At 35.5% G+C, this 17,679-nt stretch overlaps 2 protein-coding genes across 2 annotated transcripts; one reads left to right on the top strand and one right to left on the bottom strand.

Moving 5' to 3' along the window:
- The first annotated feature begins 2,191 nt into the window (after positions 1–2,191).
- LOC130998982 (uncharacterized) lies at positions 2,192–2,958 on the top strand. The gene has a single exon (XM_057924429.1). It carries the CDS (start codon positions 2,373–2,375, stop codon positions 2,811–2,813), a length of 441 nt encoding a protein of 146 aa, XP_057780412.1. The 5' UTR covers positions 2,192–2,372; the 3' UTR covers positions 2,814–2,958.
- Positions 2,959–11,635: 8,677 nt separating this feature from the next.
- LOC130998980 (uncharacterized) lies at positions 11,636–15,742 on the bottom strand. Its single transcript, XM_057924428.1, has 9 exons — positions 15,453–15,742; positions 14,636–14,900; positions 14,234–14,335; positions 14,011–14,093; positions 13,800–13,916; positions 13,119–13,221; positions 12,427–13,048; positions 12,143–12,324; positions 11,636–12,012 (listed from the first exon to the last, which is right to left on the bottom strand). The coding sequence occupies exons 1-9, from the start codon at positions 15,590–15,592 to the stop codon at positions 11,920–11,922; spliced, it is 1,707 nt and encodes a 568-aa protein (XP_057780411.1). The 5' UTR covers positions 15,593–15,742; the 3' UTR covers positions 11,636–11,919.
- Positions 15,743–17,679: the final 1,937 nt, after the last annotated feature.

Genomic DNA, 17,679 nt, shown 5'->3' with positions numbered 1-17,679 from the left:
AGAAAACGCAGCCGCTTTTTCAATACTTTTCACATATCTTTCTACAAGCAGTTGGTGTGCACAAATTCTGGAGCTTTTCTTGGTGTGAGTTCTTGTGCGTTTTCTTTGTTATCTTGCTTTTAATTATTGTCGATAGCAAGGTTAATTCAGTTATCTCCTTTGTGAGTTGATGTATTGTGGTTGTAAGGGAGTAAGTGTGTTTGTCGGGGCTCACACTTAGAGAGTTAGTGTTATCTAGCTTTCAACGGTTTATCGTGTGTTGGGGTTTTGGAAAATTATAGAGGCATTAGAAAGATTGAGTCTTTGTATAAGTCCTGCTGTAATTTAACCTCACATAGTGAATCGTTTTCCCTGGGCGAGGCCCCCCAGACGTAGGTGTTCTATCACCGAACTGGGTTACCATCTCGTGTGTTCGCGTTTATTCCTTTTCTGCAATCTGTTGTGTTTTGGTATTTCGTTTGGTACCATTTTTGGTTGCTACGAATTTTATGTTTATAAGAGCAGACGGATCTTTCAATATTTATCTTTTGTTTATTTATTTTTTTAGGATCGAGTATAAGAGTTTTCAAAAAAAGCCAGTTATTTTTTTTTTCGTATGTAAGTTATACATCTCATGAATCGTAGCTATGTTACATTTTATTCAATATATGCATGGAGAGGTTTAGATTGGTGATTTATGTATATATATGTATGCAACTAGTGTCAAGGGAAAGGGAAAAAAGGTTGCAAACTACGAAATGAATGTCAGTAGTCCGAGTCGATCCAGATTACTTGAAGGTTTGGGTACATTCTTAATTTTATATACGTCTACGAGTATTATGATGATGAAAGTTATGCTGAAATTGTATGTATACATGAATTATGTTTTACAGTACGTACGAAGCTTCGGAATGATCCAACTTTAACAGGGTTTTTGCGAGTGATGGTTGATGGTATGTCATATTAATTAAAAATTAATCCATAATATTTTGTTGGGGATGCGTGCAATTTCATTTAAATTTATGAGTGATTGTTGATTCGTGTTTATTGTTCAATTAGGTAAAAAAATTGAAGAGAAAGAACATGGATACATCTACAACAGGCCCTGTTGAAATTTCAGAACTCCCTGCAGTTGGTTTAGGGTCTCTAGTAGCTCCTGCGAAGAAGACAAGACATGACAAACGTAAACTTGCACTGAAAAACTACAAGCAGTTGGTGGTGAAAATATACGAGGATTACCCATCGCCTTTCACTAGGAGCACCTCCTACGTTATGTTCAAAGCGGTTAAACTGTTGAACGAAACCCAGAAGCAAGCTGTGGCAACTTTGGGATTCGATCACTGGATCGATCTTCCCATTCAGGATCTGCCTAGAAAGCTAGATTACTGGGTACTTGATTGCTTCAATGTCAGGAGGTCAGAGATCGTGCTTTCGTTTGGGATGTCAATAGAGATAACAGAAGAGGATGCGTACCGGGTGCTTGGGTTCCCTCGCGGTGATAAGAAGATTGATCTTCTGCAGAATGATGAGACTACTAATTTATATGTCGAGTGGGTTAGCTGTTTTCCAGAAAAACATTGGAAGAACATAAAGATCAGTGATGTCAAATATGCAATATTGGCCTATGTTGATGGTGGGCGATGGTTTAGGGTCCATTTTCTGGTGATGGTTATGCATTGCCTGATTGAGAGCACAACAAATGGAAGTGTTATACTTAGGGTAATGAAGACCTTTGAGGACCTAACGACATTTCGTGATTTCAACTTGTGCGAGTATGTTGTGGAATCTTTGATTTTTAGCAAGGGGAAGTGGGAAAAAGATACAAAACAAATGTTCATTAGACCTATAATGTTTCTTACAGTGAGACAACAACAGTTGTTGACATATATTTATTTATAATAATTTTTGTTGCATATGTTGTCCCTAAAAATTGTATTAATGCTCGACATATTCGACCACTGTGCAGTGGTCGAACATCAGTGTAAAATGAGGAGATACTAGCTATAAGTGGCTGAGCATTAATGCACTAAGTCACTAACGTTCAACTCACCTATACCATTAATAAAAGATGCAAGTTTTTTGAAGATCTAGAGAGAGAGATGCACGCATGTTATATGTCACCATTGAGAGATAGACGGCCAGAAAAAAAACAACACTAAATCATTACAAACGAAAAAAATAAAAATTCAGATACCGACGAATCTCGCACCATTGTTGATATCAGTGGCAACTATGTAGAAGAAATAAATCGACATAGTTATGAACGTCAAAGTTTTATAATCTTTCTCAATCTCTTCCCTTTAAATGCACACCAATTTCAATCTCCAACCATCACCTCCAAAACTCACACTATAATATTAATTAATTCATTCATTCATTCATCATATTCTTCAATGGCTTCGATTGCTTCCACCGTACAAGCTCCTCCGCCCGCCGCTGCCGCCCTCAGCCGCCGCTCCATTTCCGGCGCCAGACCCGTCTCCGCCGCGTTCAGCGCCTGGCCGAGGGCGGCGGGGCTGAGACTGGCGCCCAAAGCCCGTCAAATCCACGTGGCGAAGGCCGGAAAGTCGAGGATTTCGTGCGCCGCCGCGCAGCCGGAGACGCTGCAGGTGGTGCGGAACACGATCGCGAAGCAGCTGTCGGTGGAGGAGTGCACGGTCACGCCGCAGACCAAGTTCGCCGATCTCGGCGCCGACTCCTTGGACACGGTGGAGATCATGATGGCGCTGGAGGAGAAGTTCGGGGTTTCCGTCGGAGAGGGCGGCGCCGAGAGTATCGCCACCGTGCAGGACGCCGCCGACTTGATCGAGAAAGTCAAGGCTGCCGCAGCTTAATGCAATAACCACTGCTTTTTTTTTTCCTCGTCGTGTTTTTTTTTTTTAATCTATTCGTGGTTTAAAGTTTGAATGTCATCTTTAAACTAGAACGAAAAAGGTGAGTTTAATTACATAATTAATAACTAGCTCGATGCTTCTGCTTCCGTCTCGGAGAATAAAGAAAAGGATAAATCTATACGGATCAATTTGACCCGGATCAGTAGGGGTATAAAAGTCCAAAAAAAATAACTGAAAATGTGTTTTACCTTAAATGCCCCTTATAAAAGTTTATTATTTTAAAATACTAAATTTAATATATTGTGAATATAAATTGAATGTCTTTTCAATTTTCTAGGCCATAAATTAAGTTCATGAACATATGCACTTAAATCAATACATTGAACATATATAGGATACATAAAATTCGGTGCTATGTAAAATTGAACATTTCATTTAATTTTTTTATAAAAAATTAAACATTTCATAATTCGTAGCATTTTTTATTTAAGAAAATAATTACTAGTTTGGTATATATAAATAACTTGTTTTTTAATATGTTTTCATGTTTTATCTGACTTTTTTGTTTTTGTAACATTTTTTTATTTAAACACCCCTGATCACTATAAAAAGTATTTCAATTTAAAAATGTATATATTTATATATTATTATTATTATTATTATTATTATGTTGGATAATATATCTAAATTAAATTTCTTTACATAAATCATTAATGAGTATTGTAACATTTTTTTTATTATTATTTATCAAGTTTGTAACATTATTTATCAAGATTATAAAAGTTTGTAACATTTTTTTATAATATAAAATATAAAATATTTTTTTATAAAAGTTTGTAACCAAAAAAAATTGTAAATTTTTTTAGAATATAAAATATAAACTATTTTCACCCGTTAGATCATCAAGATCTACGATAGGTTCAATCTCACACACACTAAAATTAGTAAACTCAAATTCTTCGTAATTTATTCATGATTTCATTGGAGATTACAATAGGCTCAATCTCACACAATTTTTTTTTCATACTAAAAATAATTACTTGTACAAAATATTCTAATTTATTAAGTATGTGATATACATATACATATAAATACACACACACACACACACACACACATATATATATATATATATATATATATATATGTATATATATATATATAGGAGGGCTATCGTGAGAGCACCTCTTAAAATAAAAAATAACAACTAGAAATAATGTACTCCCTCCGTCCCAAACGAAATGTCCTCCTTCTTTTGGGCACGGTTATTAAGGATGCATTATCTACCTAATCTAGTAGAAATTGAAATAATGCCGTGAAATGTCATTGAATCTTATATGCTACCTAATCTAGTAGAAATTGAAATTTCCTTAATATTCTACTAGATTAGGTAGATAATGCATCCTTAATAAGCGTGCCCAAAAGAAGGAGGACATTTCGTTTGGGACGGAGGGAGTATGAATTTTATGTTGAACACATATCAATTCGCTGTATAAAGGTATGAATTGCGAAAAATAAATTTTTGCTACTTTTGGGATTCGAACTCAGGACCATGAATTCATCCAACAGGATGTTGAATCAACTGTAGATCTTGATGATCTAAGGGCTGAAAATGATTCTTATTTTATATTTTAAGAAGTGTACTTATTTTAGCCCGTCCTATACATACATACATACATACATACATACATACATACATATATATATATATATATATATATATATTTGTAAATAAATCATATCATATATATATGAAAGCTCAACCAATTACATAAATAGTGACATATTGCCTAAGTTTATAATATTATGAAAAAATTTCATATTTCATATTGATTTTTAATGGGTTTTCCAAAAGTGATACATGAAAAGAAACGCCAACAGCACGCGGTGACTTTTTGGTCTGCCTTTTCCAGCAGCCCACGCGGATGCGCCACCGCACGCCCCCTCCTCCAGTGAAACTTCCGCCACGCTTCTCCCCTGTCGCTCGGCCGGCAAGCAACAGCACGGCCATCGACGCCCCCGCGTCGACAGCAGCACAGCCCAGCCGCAGCATCCCTCCGCCCATCCGCCTCCTCTCTTCTTCCCTCGAAGTGGAGGAGGATTGATTCCGATCAGTGGTTCGCCCGAGCAGCGGAAAGCGTCAGCCTCTCAACTGCGGCGCCACGCCGCGCCACGCCGAGCGCCACCTCCTTCGCCGGAAACTGGCAGAAGGACCGCGCAGCTGCGCAAGAACCCATCTGGGCCACCTCTCCCCGCTGCCCAGTTCCCCTGCAGGCCGTTGTGCCTCCTCTCGGCAGTCCAATGACTACCTCATCGGCCGGAACTCAAGATAAGGGATTCCTAAATCTCCCCTCTGTTTCTGCGAATTTTGAACACCCTCAACCTCGATCTTCTTCCGCTCGGTCTATATCTGCCACGGTTGGTAACAGCGCGGTGAAGACTACTGAGGCCCAGGATGCCGCTGGGAAGACATCGGCCACAAATCCTTGTGGTGCTGATTGCACGACAGTTGATAGGAATTCTGTAAATCCTAGCGTGGCCGATAACGCTAGGATTTCTTATGCTAGTGCTACTGTTAAGCGACCTGTTAAACGGCAAGATTTAGCTGCTCATATTTTTCATGATTTGCGTCCAACGAAGGACGGAGATCAATTCTCTCTCAAAATTCCTAAGGCTTTATATTTAAAGGAGGTCCAAGCTTTTGAGCATGCACTAACAGGACGACTTCTGTTGGGGAAAGGCGATAAGCCACGTTCAACTATGGAGTTGAAGTCGGAGCTTCAACAGATTTGGGGTATAAATTATGACTGGCAACTGATTCCGCTGGGAAAGGGATTTTACACGCTCCGTTTTACTACAGCGACTGATAAAGCTACGGCAAAGGCAAAGGTGATCTGGGAGCTGTCAAAGGGTCTTCTTCGGCTCCGAGAGTGGACTCGCAACTTTGACCCATTCAAAGAAAACTCTCCCTTGGCGAATGTTTGGGTGCGAATTCATTATCTTCCTATCGAGTATTGGAATCCACAAATTATCTCTGGAATTGGTCGTTACTTGGGCCATCCTCTAAAGATTGATGGTGCTTCGGCAGGTAGAGATTTTGGACATTTCGCCCGTATTCTTGTTGAAATAGATATGTCTAACCCTCTTCCTAATACTCTTCTTATTGATATGGAGGATTTTTCTTTTCATATTGAGTTTGTTTTCGAAAACCTCCCTCTTTATTGTGGTCGTTGCAAGATTACGGGACACTCCCCCGATAGATGCCGCAAGTCGAAGTTTGGGGGGATGGGTGAGCAGAATGACACTGTGAATGAAAATGCTAAACTTACGCAAGTTCACAATGGGCCGCATTGGCAGGCGGCGATTACCTCGAATGAACAGGCTGCAAATATAAATGTCCAACAACAACTAACTTGGAAGCCGGTGCAGCCAGAGTTTGGGCAGCAGGAGGCTGCCCCTTTGAAGAAGCAGCAACAGGTTGCTCCGACGGAATCGACAGAGAAAGATTCTACTTTTGGGAAGACTCGTGATAAACCTGCTGCGGCTTGGTCAAAGGTCGCCGAACAGGCGGTAAAAAATCAGATTGTTGTTCCGGTTCTTCAAAAAGAGGCTGTCGAGACGCGAAATGCATTTCAGGCTCTGGACTTGGAGAATAATGCGGAGACTTGTTTGGATACGGGCGTGGATCCTATTTCTGGACCGTCTTTCGGGGTTCATTTATCTGAGCCGGATTTGTTGGAGAAAATACTGGTTCCGATTCAGGGGGATAAAGATGTAATTAAAGATAGTGACTTGGTCATTAACGAGGAGGACTCGGATGTGGATGAAACTTTGGAGATGGAGGCTCCGGATGGCACGGGTTTGAACACACCGATTATTGACGACACAGCTGTTGCTCTCGAACGTGACCCAACTTTGGACAAAAGCGGGGGTGTTTCGCATGAAGGTAACAAGGATTTGTCCACTCTTGGCCCGGACAATATTACTAGTCGCATTAGTCGGTTAGAGGAGCAGGTTAGTCAGGGGATGCAATTACTCTCGGACAAGACGACCAAGCGGGGACGTGGCCGCCCAAAGGGCACGGGAAAGGGCATGGTAAGTGAGCCGATGCAAGCAGTTCCGGAAGGTAGCATAAAAAGTCGCCTCAGGAATGCGGGGGAAATGGGCTACAATCCGAGGAACTTTGTGGTTGATTATAGCAATAGTGATAGCATGAATGCAATGAATAATATAGTTCATAGACGTTGGTCAGATGAGATGGACGACTATCCTGATTTATGGGATCACTAGTGTCTTCAGGTTTCTTTGTTTAACGATCTCTTTTCGAGTTTCGTGCCCTTAGTCTGCGTTTTGTGCTCTCAAGGGATTTTTTTACTTTTTCTTTTATAAAAAACCTCTATATTTGGATGAAAAAATTTCATATTGCGTAAATTAAATTATTAGTTAATTTTTTATCTTTTTAAAATTTATATTGGTAATATATATTATTAAAATAGAATTAAAATAGACTTTAAATGAAATAATAATACTATATTTTTGTATTAAATGATCACACATGTTCAGTAAATGTAAATAAAATATTTAGTAAGTATATGTATTAGAGATTTAACAAATGGTGGTGTTAATGATTGTTATGCATCTATCGATCTCCTTTAGTGTACATTGGCATTGCTTAATGCATCTAAAGTTTCAATAATAGACATCATTTCAAATGGTGGTGTTAATGATTGTTATGCATCTATCGATCTCCTTTAGTGTACATTGGCATTGTTTAATGCATCTAAAGTTTCAATAATAGACATCATTTCAAACATTTACACGTCCTATTCTAACGATCATTTCCGATCGTTTTTATTTTGATATAACGAGCAATAATTGTTCCTACCCGTTTCTTGTATAACATAAAATTTTAACATTCATATAATATTATTTTCATAATTTAAATATAAAATATACTTTAAAATAATATTTATTGTTGAATATAAAATGCTTCTCAAACAATCTTAAAGTCAGTGGATTGACTCATGTGTGCATGTGTTTTTGAAATTTAAAAAAAATGTATATATGCAAGGACGATGTACGAAATTGTAAACCCTCTACCCTTGATAAAATATTGAACTCTTTGTTTATAGTTAATGAATATTAAAATTTATGAATTAATTATATTTAATAAAGTATAGTTTATTTTCGTCAAGTTACCATACTAAAAGCTACAAAACTAATACAATCATTGTAGTTAAGCCGTTTTTTCGTATATATTAAGCAATAACTTTTTAATGCATTAAGATATTCACCGAAAAAGAATGAAAAGTACACAATATATTTTAAAATTATGTTGGCGATCACTAAAGCTAAAGTTGTTATTCATATATATTTGTGAGCAAGGAAAATATATACTTCAATTGTAGCAATTGGACAAGAGGTGACAATTTCATTTACATGTATTTATTTTTAAAATATAAAATTTCGACTCTTTATTTTTAGTTAATAAATATAAAAATTAATTATATTTCATACAATATATATAATTTATGAATTATGTGTATATTTAAATCACTTTACATATTATCAATCAAATGCGTACGAAAACTTTAGCTTAAAATGTATCCATTGAATTTAATCTTTACATTTTCATGTTGTACATCGTCGGAATTCATAAGACTATCATCATCGCTTAATCCCAATAACTTGTGCATAACATGTCCAATATTATCCATGTCACCCTTGTTTACACAAGTCACAAAAGAAGTTGTTGTAATATTTTGAGATTCGAAATGGAAATCAACAAATTAGAGAGATTATTAAGTTAGATTATAGATTCAATGAAATTATACAATTCTTTTAGCAAGAAACTTGAATAGTCTCATTAAAACTTTGAAAATATTGACCACTATAGCTTCATTTATGTTTTTAGTGACATGAAAGAGTGGTGACATTTTTTAATTACCATCATATATAATTTCGGTTTTTGCAAACATATATGGATCAAATATGTAAGTTAAATTTTGGCTTTAAAATAAAATAAACTAAAGCATGTTAATTAACAAAAAAAATATAACAGATTCATGCATGTCATGAAATAATAGATTCATGAACTTAATTTAATTTATACACTCAAAATTAAACATTTCTTTTCATGAATATTTTATGAAGATTTTAAGTTTTAACTAGGGGAATATAATTCTATCAAAAAAACTAGAGAACAATATTAATAGAGACGTATTTTTTTATTTTTATTTTTGGACATGGAATAGTACATACGTATTAATACAACTTTAGTATACTTACTTTGATATCTATGTTTTTATGTTTTGTTTCATATTTTTGTTTTTGTAATATTTTTTATTTAAATAAAGGGTGTGTTTACAAAAAAGAAAAGCATACATAACAAAAATAAAAGTAAAGAAACACTTCAGGAAAATAAAAGTAAAACATGTTAACAAAAAAAATAAAAAACGTCAGTTACATAAAGAATATCAAAGCATGATAACAAATGCATAATTGAGTAATTAAATACATTCATGTTGGTTTACAAAATATATTACTCCCTCCGTCCCAATAATGAAGACACACTTTCCTTATTGGGTTGTCCCAATAATAAAGACACACTTCTAAATAAGGAAATAATTAGGGCACTTCAATATCTAATTAATTGTGGCTTAATTACGGTATAAATAAGAAAAAAAAACCTTATTCTCCTCAAACCCTCTCCGCCTCTCTCATTCTCTCTTCTCGAATGTTCTCTCTTCTCACTCTCTCCACCGCCGCCTGCTTCTTCTTCTTCCCCCGACGGAATCTGGTCTAGTTTGTAGGCGCGGCGGATTTGGTTCTGGTTCTAGGGGCTAGGGATTGCAGGGCGGCGGATTTGGGGGCGGGCTAGGGTTTGCAAGGTGGCGGCGCCATCGCGTCTGTGAAGAGAAAAGCAGAGGCGAAGGGAAAGGGGGTGGGGGGACAGCGACGATGGCTGACTTCCAGTGCCTGCCTCCTCAGCTTCTTCCGGTGAAGAGCGCCGCTGCTGAATTCCGTTTCACCGCCGCCGCTTCCTTCCAAATCTCCGGCGAGCAGCAGGAAGTCACGACTGCCGCCGCTTTCTTCCAATTTTTGGGTTTTCTTTTGGATTCGATTGTGAGTTCGATTATGAGAATTTAATTTAAGTAATCTGTTGGTTCCATTTATGAATTTGTTCGATTTAATGAATTTTTTCCATTTTGGTTCCATTTATGAATTTTTGGTTCCATTTTCGTTTTCTTTTGGGATTCCATTTTAATATCAACATTCAAGGCAACTGAATCCAGCTTTCATTTTAGAATCACATTGAATTGTTGACAGTAGAAGAATAAAAAAAAATCGCATAACAGTAAATTAAAAAATACTAATAATTTTATTTAATTAATTAAAAAATTCAAATTTTATTAATTTAAATATTTATTTTTCCAGAATGTTTTTAAAATAAAAGTAAATACAACTCCTAATCAATTCCTTAATCAAATACACTAATGAGGTGGACCACAACACTTTATCACTTAAACTACCTCTCCTTAACCTCCGTGCCCAAATGAAGTGTGTCTTCATTATTGGGACGGAGGGAGTATAAATTAGTCAAACTTCTCATTGAAAATACAAACGTATTTATTGAAAATAATGTTCTCAATAATATATATACATATTTCATTAATATTAAAATGAAAAATACATAAAGGGTAAATATGTCTTTTTATGTTGAACATTAATTATTTTTTGGATTTGATCCGGATCAAATTGATCCAAATAGCAAGATCCTAAAGAAAAAACACATAAATTTTGAGATATATAGAGAAAGATGTGGGCGGAGCTAGGATTTGTCAGGAGAACTATAAATTTGTTGAAGCATGATGTCTAAAAGTATTTGCACCAAGTTCAGGAGCGGGAACTCTAGAACTATTTTTCTTTTAACATTATAACTAAAATTTTAATGAACTTTGGATTACAATTCAATTACTCCTTGATATAATAAATAGTTATTTGCACTTTATTAATTTAACTAGTACTACTACATTAAAGGTATATAAAAACATAACCCTATGCATTTTTTTAAACCAAAAAATGTTTCATCTTTTAAAAAAAAGAAACTAATTTTCATTGTTAATACTAGGAATAGTTTATAACTTTACTTTAACTTCAGAATTGACTCAAATTCAATATTAAAAATTAACTAAGAGAAAGAAATAGGATAAAAATAACATAAATTTAACAAATCGTTGTAAATTGTTTAGCAATTACATGAATACTACAATTATTAAAATAATGTATTAATGTATAATATTCTCTTTTATATTTCTGTTATATATATATATATATATATATATATATATATAACTCAAAAATTGGAAGGGGCCCCCTGGATCCGCCACTGGGTAGAGCCGCCGTAGACAGCGGAGGAGGATTGGCGGTGCTGACGTGGCGGAGGACGGTTATATTAATATATGGTGGTTTTCCAATATTTATGAATATTCAAGAGATTTCTTGCACTATACAATCGACAAGCTGTAAAGTTGTTCCACGCTTGCAAAATCAAAACAAAACTATCCAAGAAAAAGAATCAAACAAACAAATAAATAATTAAAATATTGCAAAATCCGGTGGAGACAAAATTTATTTTGCATGCGTGAAAATTAGTATTTCAATGGTACAAAAAATGTTTGACTCTTGACTCCGTGATTCTGTTTCCACGAGTTGATGTACAGCCTCATTCTTTATGAATGATCCTTGCAATTATCTGTTAATTGATAAAATTATCTGACTTTATAATTTTTTGAGTTGGATAAAATTATTTGACTTTAATTTGAGAGAGAATGGTCTAATTCTTATTCTTCACGTATAAAAGGTAAAACAGTCTCTCATTCTTTGTTTGGTACATTCAAACAAAATATTTATCTAATGTGTAATTACTTGTGGCTGTTTATAATTATAGGAGATTCACTATCTATCAGGATGAGATCCAAACCACGTAAATCCAACTCGAGCTGAACTCAACTAAGACTTCAAAAAAAGATCGAGCAAATAATTATAGGAGCATCATGCATGTTACAATTTAGAATTACATAAAACTAGCACTTATCTGGTTTGATCATTGACCAGTCTTTCGAAAGAAATGCTCAATCTGCAAGACTCCTTGTGCCCCCAACTTGCTTGGTTTGCCACTTTGCTTGGATTTAGTATCCTGGACGACGATAAAATCAGCTCAATGATTCATGATTTACTAAGTGGGAGATGTGAGTTATGAAGAGTTGTATTTTCAGATTGAGGAAACTAAGTAGTGGTGAGTAATGTTATTATGTTAAGACTCTCACCAGTGATGGTTGATGAAGAGGTCTCATAACCTTGATTCGGCCACCTCTGCCATCAGCTCCAACTGCGATTAAGTCGCCTGCTCTTGCATTTGATCCTTGGTTCTGAGCTTTCTTGCACCATTTCCCCAAGTGCCAATTGGTTCCATCAGGGCCGAGTAAACCACCAGTGAAGCAATGGGTATCTTGAAATTTGGCAGAGGTTGTTGAAGTGATGTGAATTGCTAAATCAAGATGTATAGTGTTTTAAGCAAGAATGGACTAAGAATTGATAGGTTTGGATTTACCAGGTTCAGAAACTGGAGTGGATGAACTAGTCTCTTTTCCATTATGTACTGAGGTTTGAACTGGATTAGTGTCCCCAAAGCATATCACCTCATCATCTATGTTGGATGGAACTTCATCGGCCCGATGCCTCTTTCTACTCTTTTTCAAAGACAAAGAGAAAGATACTCCAACTTTGTTGTCAGAGTTTACCAATTCTACATCATCTTTCCCACCATCAAAGCATGGGACTGGTCTTGGATCACGGCATTCTTCAACAATTACATTGTCATCAGCACATGGTATTGAATTTTTGTACGAGGATCCTTGTATTGAAGTAGAGGAGCACAGTCTATCCTTATCTTCATTTGGTGAGGGAGGGCCTCTGACTTGTTCATTCCGGTCATGAGTAAATCCAGGTACCTTATTGTTGATTGTGCATTTTCCACTCATAGGCTTGGGGAATTCTTCTTTCTCCAAACTAAATGATATGTCTAGGATATCATCTAAACCAGTCTGATTTACAGGTCTCTTCATTTGATTATCATGTGAATTCCTCTTGAGTTTAATATTTTGATCTTTTAGCACTCTCAGAGCAGCATTCTCCTTCATTTCAACAACAGTCGCAAGTTCTCGGACCCTCAGCTGAATAATACTGGGTATTAGCTTATCCTTAACATGAATGAACAAATTTATCTGTTGGGATCAGACTTACCTTCAGCTTCTTAATCTTTTTATTAGCATTCTCAAGTTCTTCACTGCACCGAGCCTCTCGTCTTCCTAAATCATTGCACTTCGCCAACAGTTCCTTGTAACTCCTGCATGGAGAAGTTAGATGATGATCAGAAGGGAGAAACAAAAAGATGAGAAACAGAATATAGAAGTTGGTTGTGAAAAGCTCCAGTTGGAAATGGCTAAGCAGCACTTAGACACTACTTTTACGTTCAAACCTGTGGAATGAGGTTGCTAGTTTGGTATGTGAAATAAATAAATTATCAACCTTCAATTAGTACGCACTCTGAAACTAAAAACATCTTGCCTCACTCAATAACTGAGTCGTGTTTCAAGACTTCTGAAAATTCCATTCATGGCTAGAGGTCTTTCAGTGAAATAAAAGGCAATCGATCCATGAAAATAACCGATTATTAATATATTATTCAGGAAAAGATCTAATCGAACAACTGATTGTGAGAACTGAAATTGGCTAGTGCTTCATTCTAAGAGTAGAATTAAGAGCAGCCACGTATAAGAAGATAACAATTTTATTCCTGCCACAATCAGACATCCAATCACTTCAGTAATTGAAGACGATAGGGTGTCTAAAAGAAAGAAACTTGTATATTGGCCGCCAAATCTGTTGGATAGAGGGCATTGCTCCGAATATACATACTCTTACTTTTTATGAGTGTCCAAAGATTTTATTAGAAGATAATTTCCTTCTCTGCTGCCACCATCATTTCCTAGTGAAGCAAGTTTCATGGCATCATCTTCTTTCAAGTCCATATCATAGGCCCTGTAACAAAACAAAAAAAGATCCAGTGAGCAACAAAAAGTTATATTGTAATCAAACATGAAAAATTTGTGAACCCAACACTAGCTTTTCATACAGTCTATATGTTGCAAGTTCCCTTGCCAAAGCCATATTTCTCTCTTTAAATCTCATGCACTCCAAAGTTGATCTGTCAAGCTCCTGCAAAATGATCCACTAGCTTAATGAACTCATATTACACTATGAAACTAAACCAAAAAGTGATAGTCCAGTGTAAGAGAAATCTTAGTAAGTTCCTAGAAGTCCATAACATCTCAATGATGCAGAAACATAATGCTTACCTCAGATTTCACACGAAGCAACTGCTGACTGGTTGCTGTCTGACTTAAAGCTTCATGTTTCAGAGCCACCTCAGTTTTCAATTGCTCACTGCACATAAGGAGCTATAGAAAAGTTCACCATTAGATGGGCAACAATTTCACTTTATATCCTTGACAGGAAAGTAAAGAGGAAAAAAATAGATTCCACATTGCATGAATATTAGCACCACCTGTTGTGAAAATGGGGATTAAATATTTAAGATATGTTCAATCTTTTGTGTCTGAATTTTAAATTTTGTTTAGAGTTGTTGCAAATGTAGTAGATGATCAATCCAAGCTGCTAAAGAATGACCATCACTACTCCAAGCTTGTGTAAGATTCCCACTAATGAAGCTAACCAAAAAGAAAAGCTCAATGAATTACCTCCTCTTTAACTTCCTTAAAGTCTTTCTGTTGCTGCTCCAAGGACGAAGAAAGACCTGCAACTTTTCCCTCCAATCTATTGACCTCTCTCTGCAATTCCTTAGGATTCCCCTCGCAATCATGTGGCTTTTGAGAACTACAATCATCTGAATCACCAATTGACTGGAAATAAAGGCGTCCAACATTTGCATTTGTGCAGGCTTGTTTGCATATAGGACAACTCCTCTTCTTCACATTGGGACAGTACTCAAACCATTGTTGTAGGCTATGTTTTTCAGTAAATACAAAATGTCAGGTTCACTACTATTTCAAATAGAAGATCTAATTCTCATTTACTGGTGGAATGCCTTCAGTAACCATCAATATGCCCCACGCATTCACATGCATCAATTCATGGCTCCCCAAATCAAGAAAAGAGAAGAGATTCTCCCAAGATTTTAAGGTGCAAGTGAAACTAATACATCAAAAGTACAGTAAGATACATGTAGCATATAAAAATCAAAATGAGTTTTAAAGGTTCTATTCTTACACTGTTACAATACACACACTGCACTCTTTGTATAAGTTCTTTATATCCAAGATATAGAATGCATCATTTCAAGTAAAACATCTACATCAAACACCAGGACAACTCCGCAAAACCTGCTCAATCTATCGCATCTCCTAAGTGACATATAAAAATCTACTCACTTAACCCATTCCAAAGTTTCTCCACCAAAAACAACTGAAACAAAGATCAATTCCACTTTCTTCAACATCCCGAGAATCAAAGTCGGAATCAATCAAGAAACAAATGAGGAATTCAAATGCAACTGACCAGAGCTCGTGAAAGACGTGGCCGCAAACAGAGATTGATTGAAGATCTTCTACTAAGGGTTTCAGATCTTCGAAGCAAATTGAGCATATAGTTTTCGCGAACGAATTGCTGTTGGAGTCGACATTGCTAGCCCGAGCCATAGCCCCGGCATTCTGGCCATAATCTCTTCGATTTTCTCCGATTTATTGCTTTTGGACAAATTTTTTGAAATTTTGAGAAAAGAGGAATTTGGCGCGGAAGAAGCGGAAGTAGAAAGGTTCGCGGAAAACAATTTCCCTCAATTTCACAAGTATTTGGGCTTACAATTTTAGGGTTTGCAATTTCATAAATAAGGTAAATGGGCTTAACACTTTGGCCCAATTTAAGTTGGGCTAGTTTTGGGCCGCTTGCATAAGTGTGTTGGGGAAATTCTATATGCAGCCTCTTTTCCTCATTGAAATCCACTTTCCTACTTGATGAGAACGTGTGGGCCTCCAATAAAGTAAGTAGAAGTTAGTAATTTAATAATTAGAATTTATTAATATACAATTAAAACTTAATACTCCATTCATTTCACTAAAAGTGTGGTCTGTATCTGTTGGCCTAGCGGTGGGTGGTTAATATCCAAGGTCTGAGGTCCTGGATTTGAGTTCACTATCGTGTGGTCTAATTTTTATTTATTTATTTATTTATATATATAATTTATTAAAAATAAATAAAAATGTGGTCTTTTTACTTGTCATTTTGGTTGATCCACAATAAGTCTGGTGTTTTTATTTTGGTACATATAATTTTATATTTTCAACTTCATTCTCACTCAATATTCACAAAAAAAAAAATTACCTAACAAATCATTTAAAAATTACCTAATAAATTAACTTTAGTGAATCTCTCGTTTTTTTTAATCTATACACATCTATTAACTATTTATTAAAATTTAAACCCCCAAACTACACTACACCTATGGTGGATCGATGGAGTGATTTATGGTTTGAATTTATTTAAATTCTAATTGAAATATCCCTCTTCCGACACGACGGCAATAGCATGATGAGCCATCACAAGAGTCGAGCGAAATGTAAGGCTTTTTTGAATGACAAAAGGAGCAAGTAAGCTAGTGATGGGGAAATATTGGAGATGCATATTTTACCTCTTAGTATGTTAGATTAATAATGCATGAAAAAAAAGATAAGAAATCGATGGGATTGATTTGATTGAGTAATTCAAGAGTGCCCCTAATAGTGGAGGAAAGTGGAATTTATCTAATCCATCTAACCAAAAAGTCGATAACAATGACAATTCTTAACCTAACTATGTCTATCTCTATCAATAACTTTAATTTTGGTTTTCTAATCATTTTTTCAATTGCAAATTTTGTCAAGTACTTCTTAACACGGCTCTTGCACATAATCGTCCATCTACTACGATACATTCCTCACACAACAAATTTAATTACTTGAAATTTTTTTGAATGTATGTATTTCATACCATATTTCACTTTGTTATATGGTAGAGAACATGAGTTTCGAAATAGTTACTTGTAATGAGGTTGGTGAAGCCATGAAAAATGAGGTTAGAGGTGTTTATGGTGATATAATTAATTGCAAAAATAGTCACATTATATATCTTGCGACGAGAATAAAATAAATAAATGCAATGACACGAAAATAGACTTTGGAAAAGCAAATTAAGAAACAAATGACCCGCATCGAAACAAATTAAGTACACACGTGATTCTCATGATATAGTATTAAAAAAATGTTTCTCGTGAACTTCAATATAATTCCACTACATTTATCGAATTTTCAAGACCCCCATTTAGTTCTCCAAATGCAAGTATATATGCAAATAAAAGTGTATATGTATTTTGGTCGTATATACATGTATCGTATTTAGTAGCATGTATTAAAATATTTGTGATATGTAATCTATTGTTTAGTAAAATATAGTATTAAAATTATATACAATTAATATTTGTAATAATATGATTTGTATTAGAGCATCCACATTCGTTGAGTCAATTATTAGATCATCCATATCCAGGATCACTTATGAGTCAATGCCTCTACATTGGTATGGCTCATCCTGTTGACTCATATCTTTTACTCCTTCCGTCCCAATAAGCTTGTCCCCTTTCTTTTGGGCACGGAGATTAAGGAGAGTTGTATTAGAGGTTAAGTTGTATGACCCACATGTTTAATTATATTATTAATTGATTTAAGTATGGTTCACAAAGCAATAACTAATT

The sequence above is a fragment of the Salvia miltiorrhiza genome, chromosome 8, assembly GCF_028751815.1.
Source record: "Salvia miltiorrhiza cultivar Shanhuang (shh) chromosome 8, IMPLAD_Smil_shh, whole genome shotgun sequence".
Lineage (NCBI taxonomy): Eukaryota > Viridiplantae > Streptophyta > Magnoliopsida > Lamiales > Lamiaceae > Salvia > Salvia miltiorrhiza.
This window is presented reverse-complemented; position numbering and strand designations above follow the sequence as displayed.

What these genes read in the sequence shown, in the direction of transcription:
- LOC130998982 (XM_057924429.1), top strand. Translation starts at nt 2,373, where the DNA reads ATGGCTTCGATTGCTTCCACCGTACAAGCTCCTCCGCCCGCCGCTGCC.
- LOC130998980 (XM_057924428.1), bottom strand. Translation starts at nt 15,592, where the DNA reads ATGGCTCGGGCTAGCAATGTCGACTCCAACAGCAATTCGTTCGCGAAA. An exon ending in TCTTTGGACACTCATAAAAA is followed by an intron (nt 13,222 to 13,799) that starts GTAAGAGTATGT and finishes TTCTCCATGCAG; the next exon opens with GAGTTACAAGGAACTGTTGG. An exon ending in CTCTTCATCAACCATCACTG is followed by an intron (nt 12,013 to 12,142) that starts GTGAGAGTCTTA and finishes ATCGTCGTCCAG; the next exon opens with GATACTAAATCCAAGCAAAG.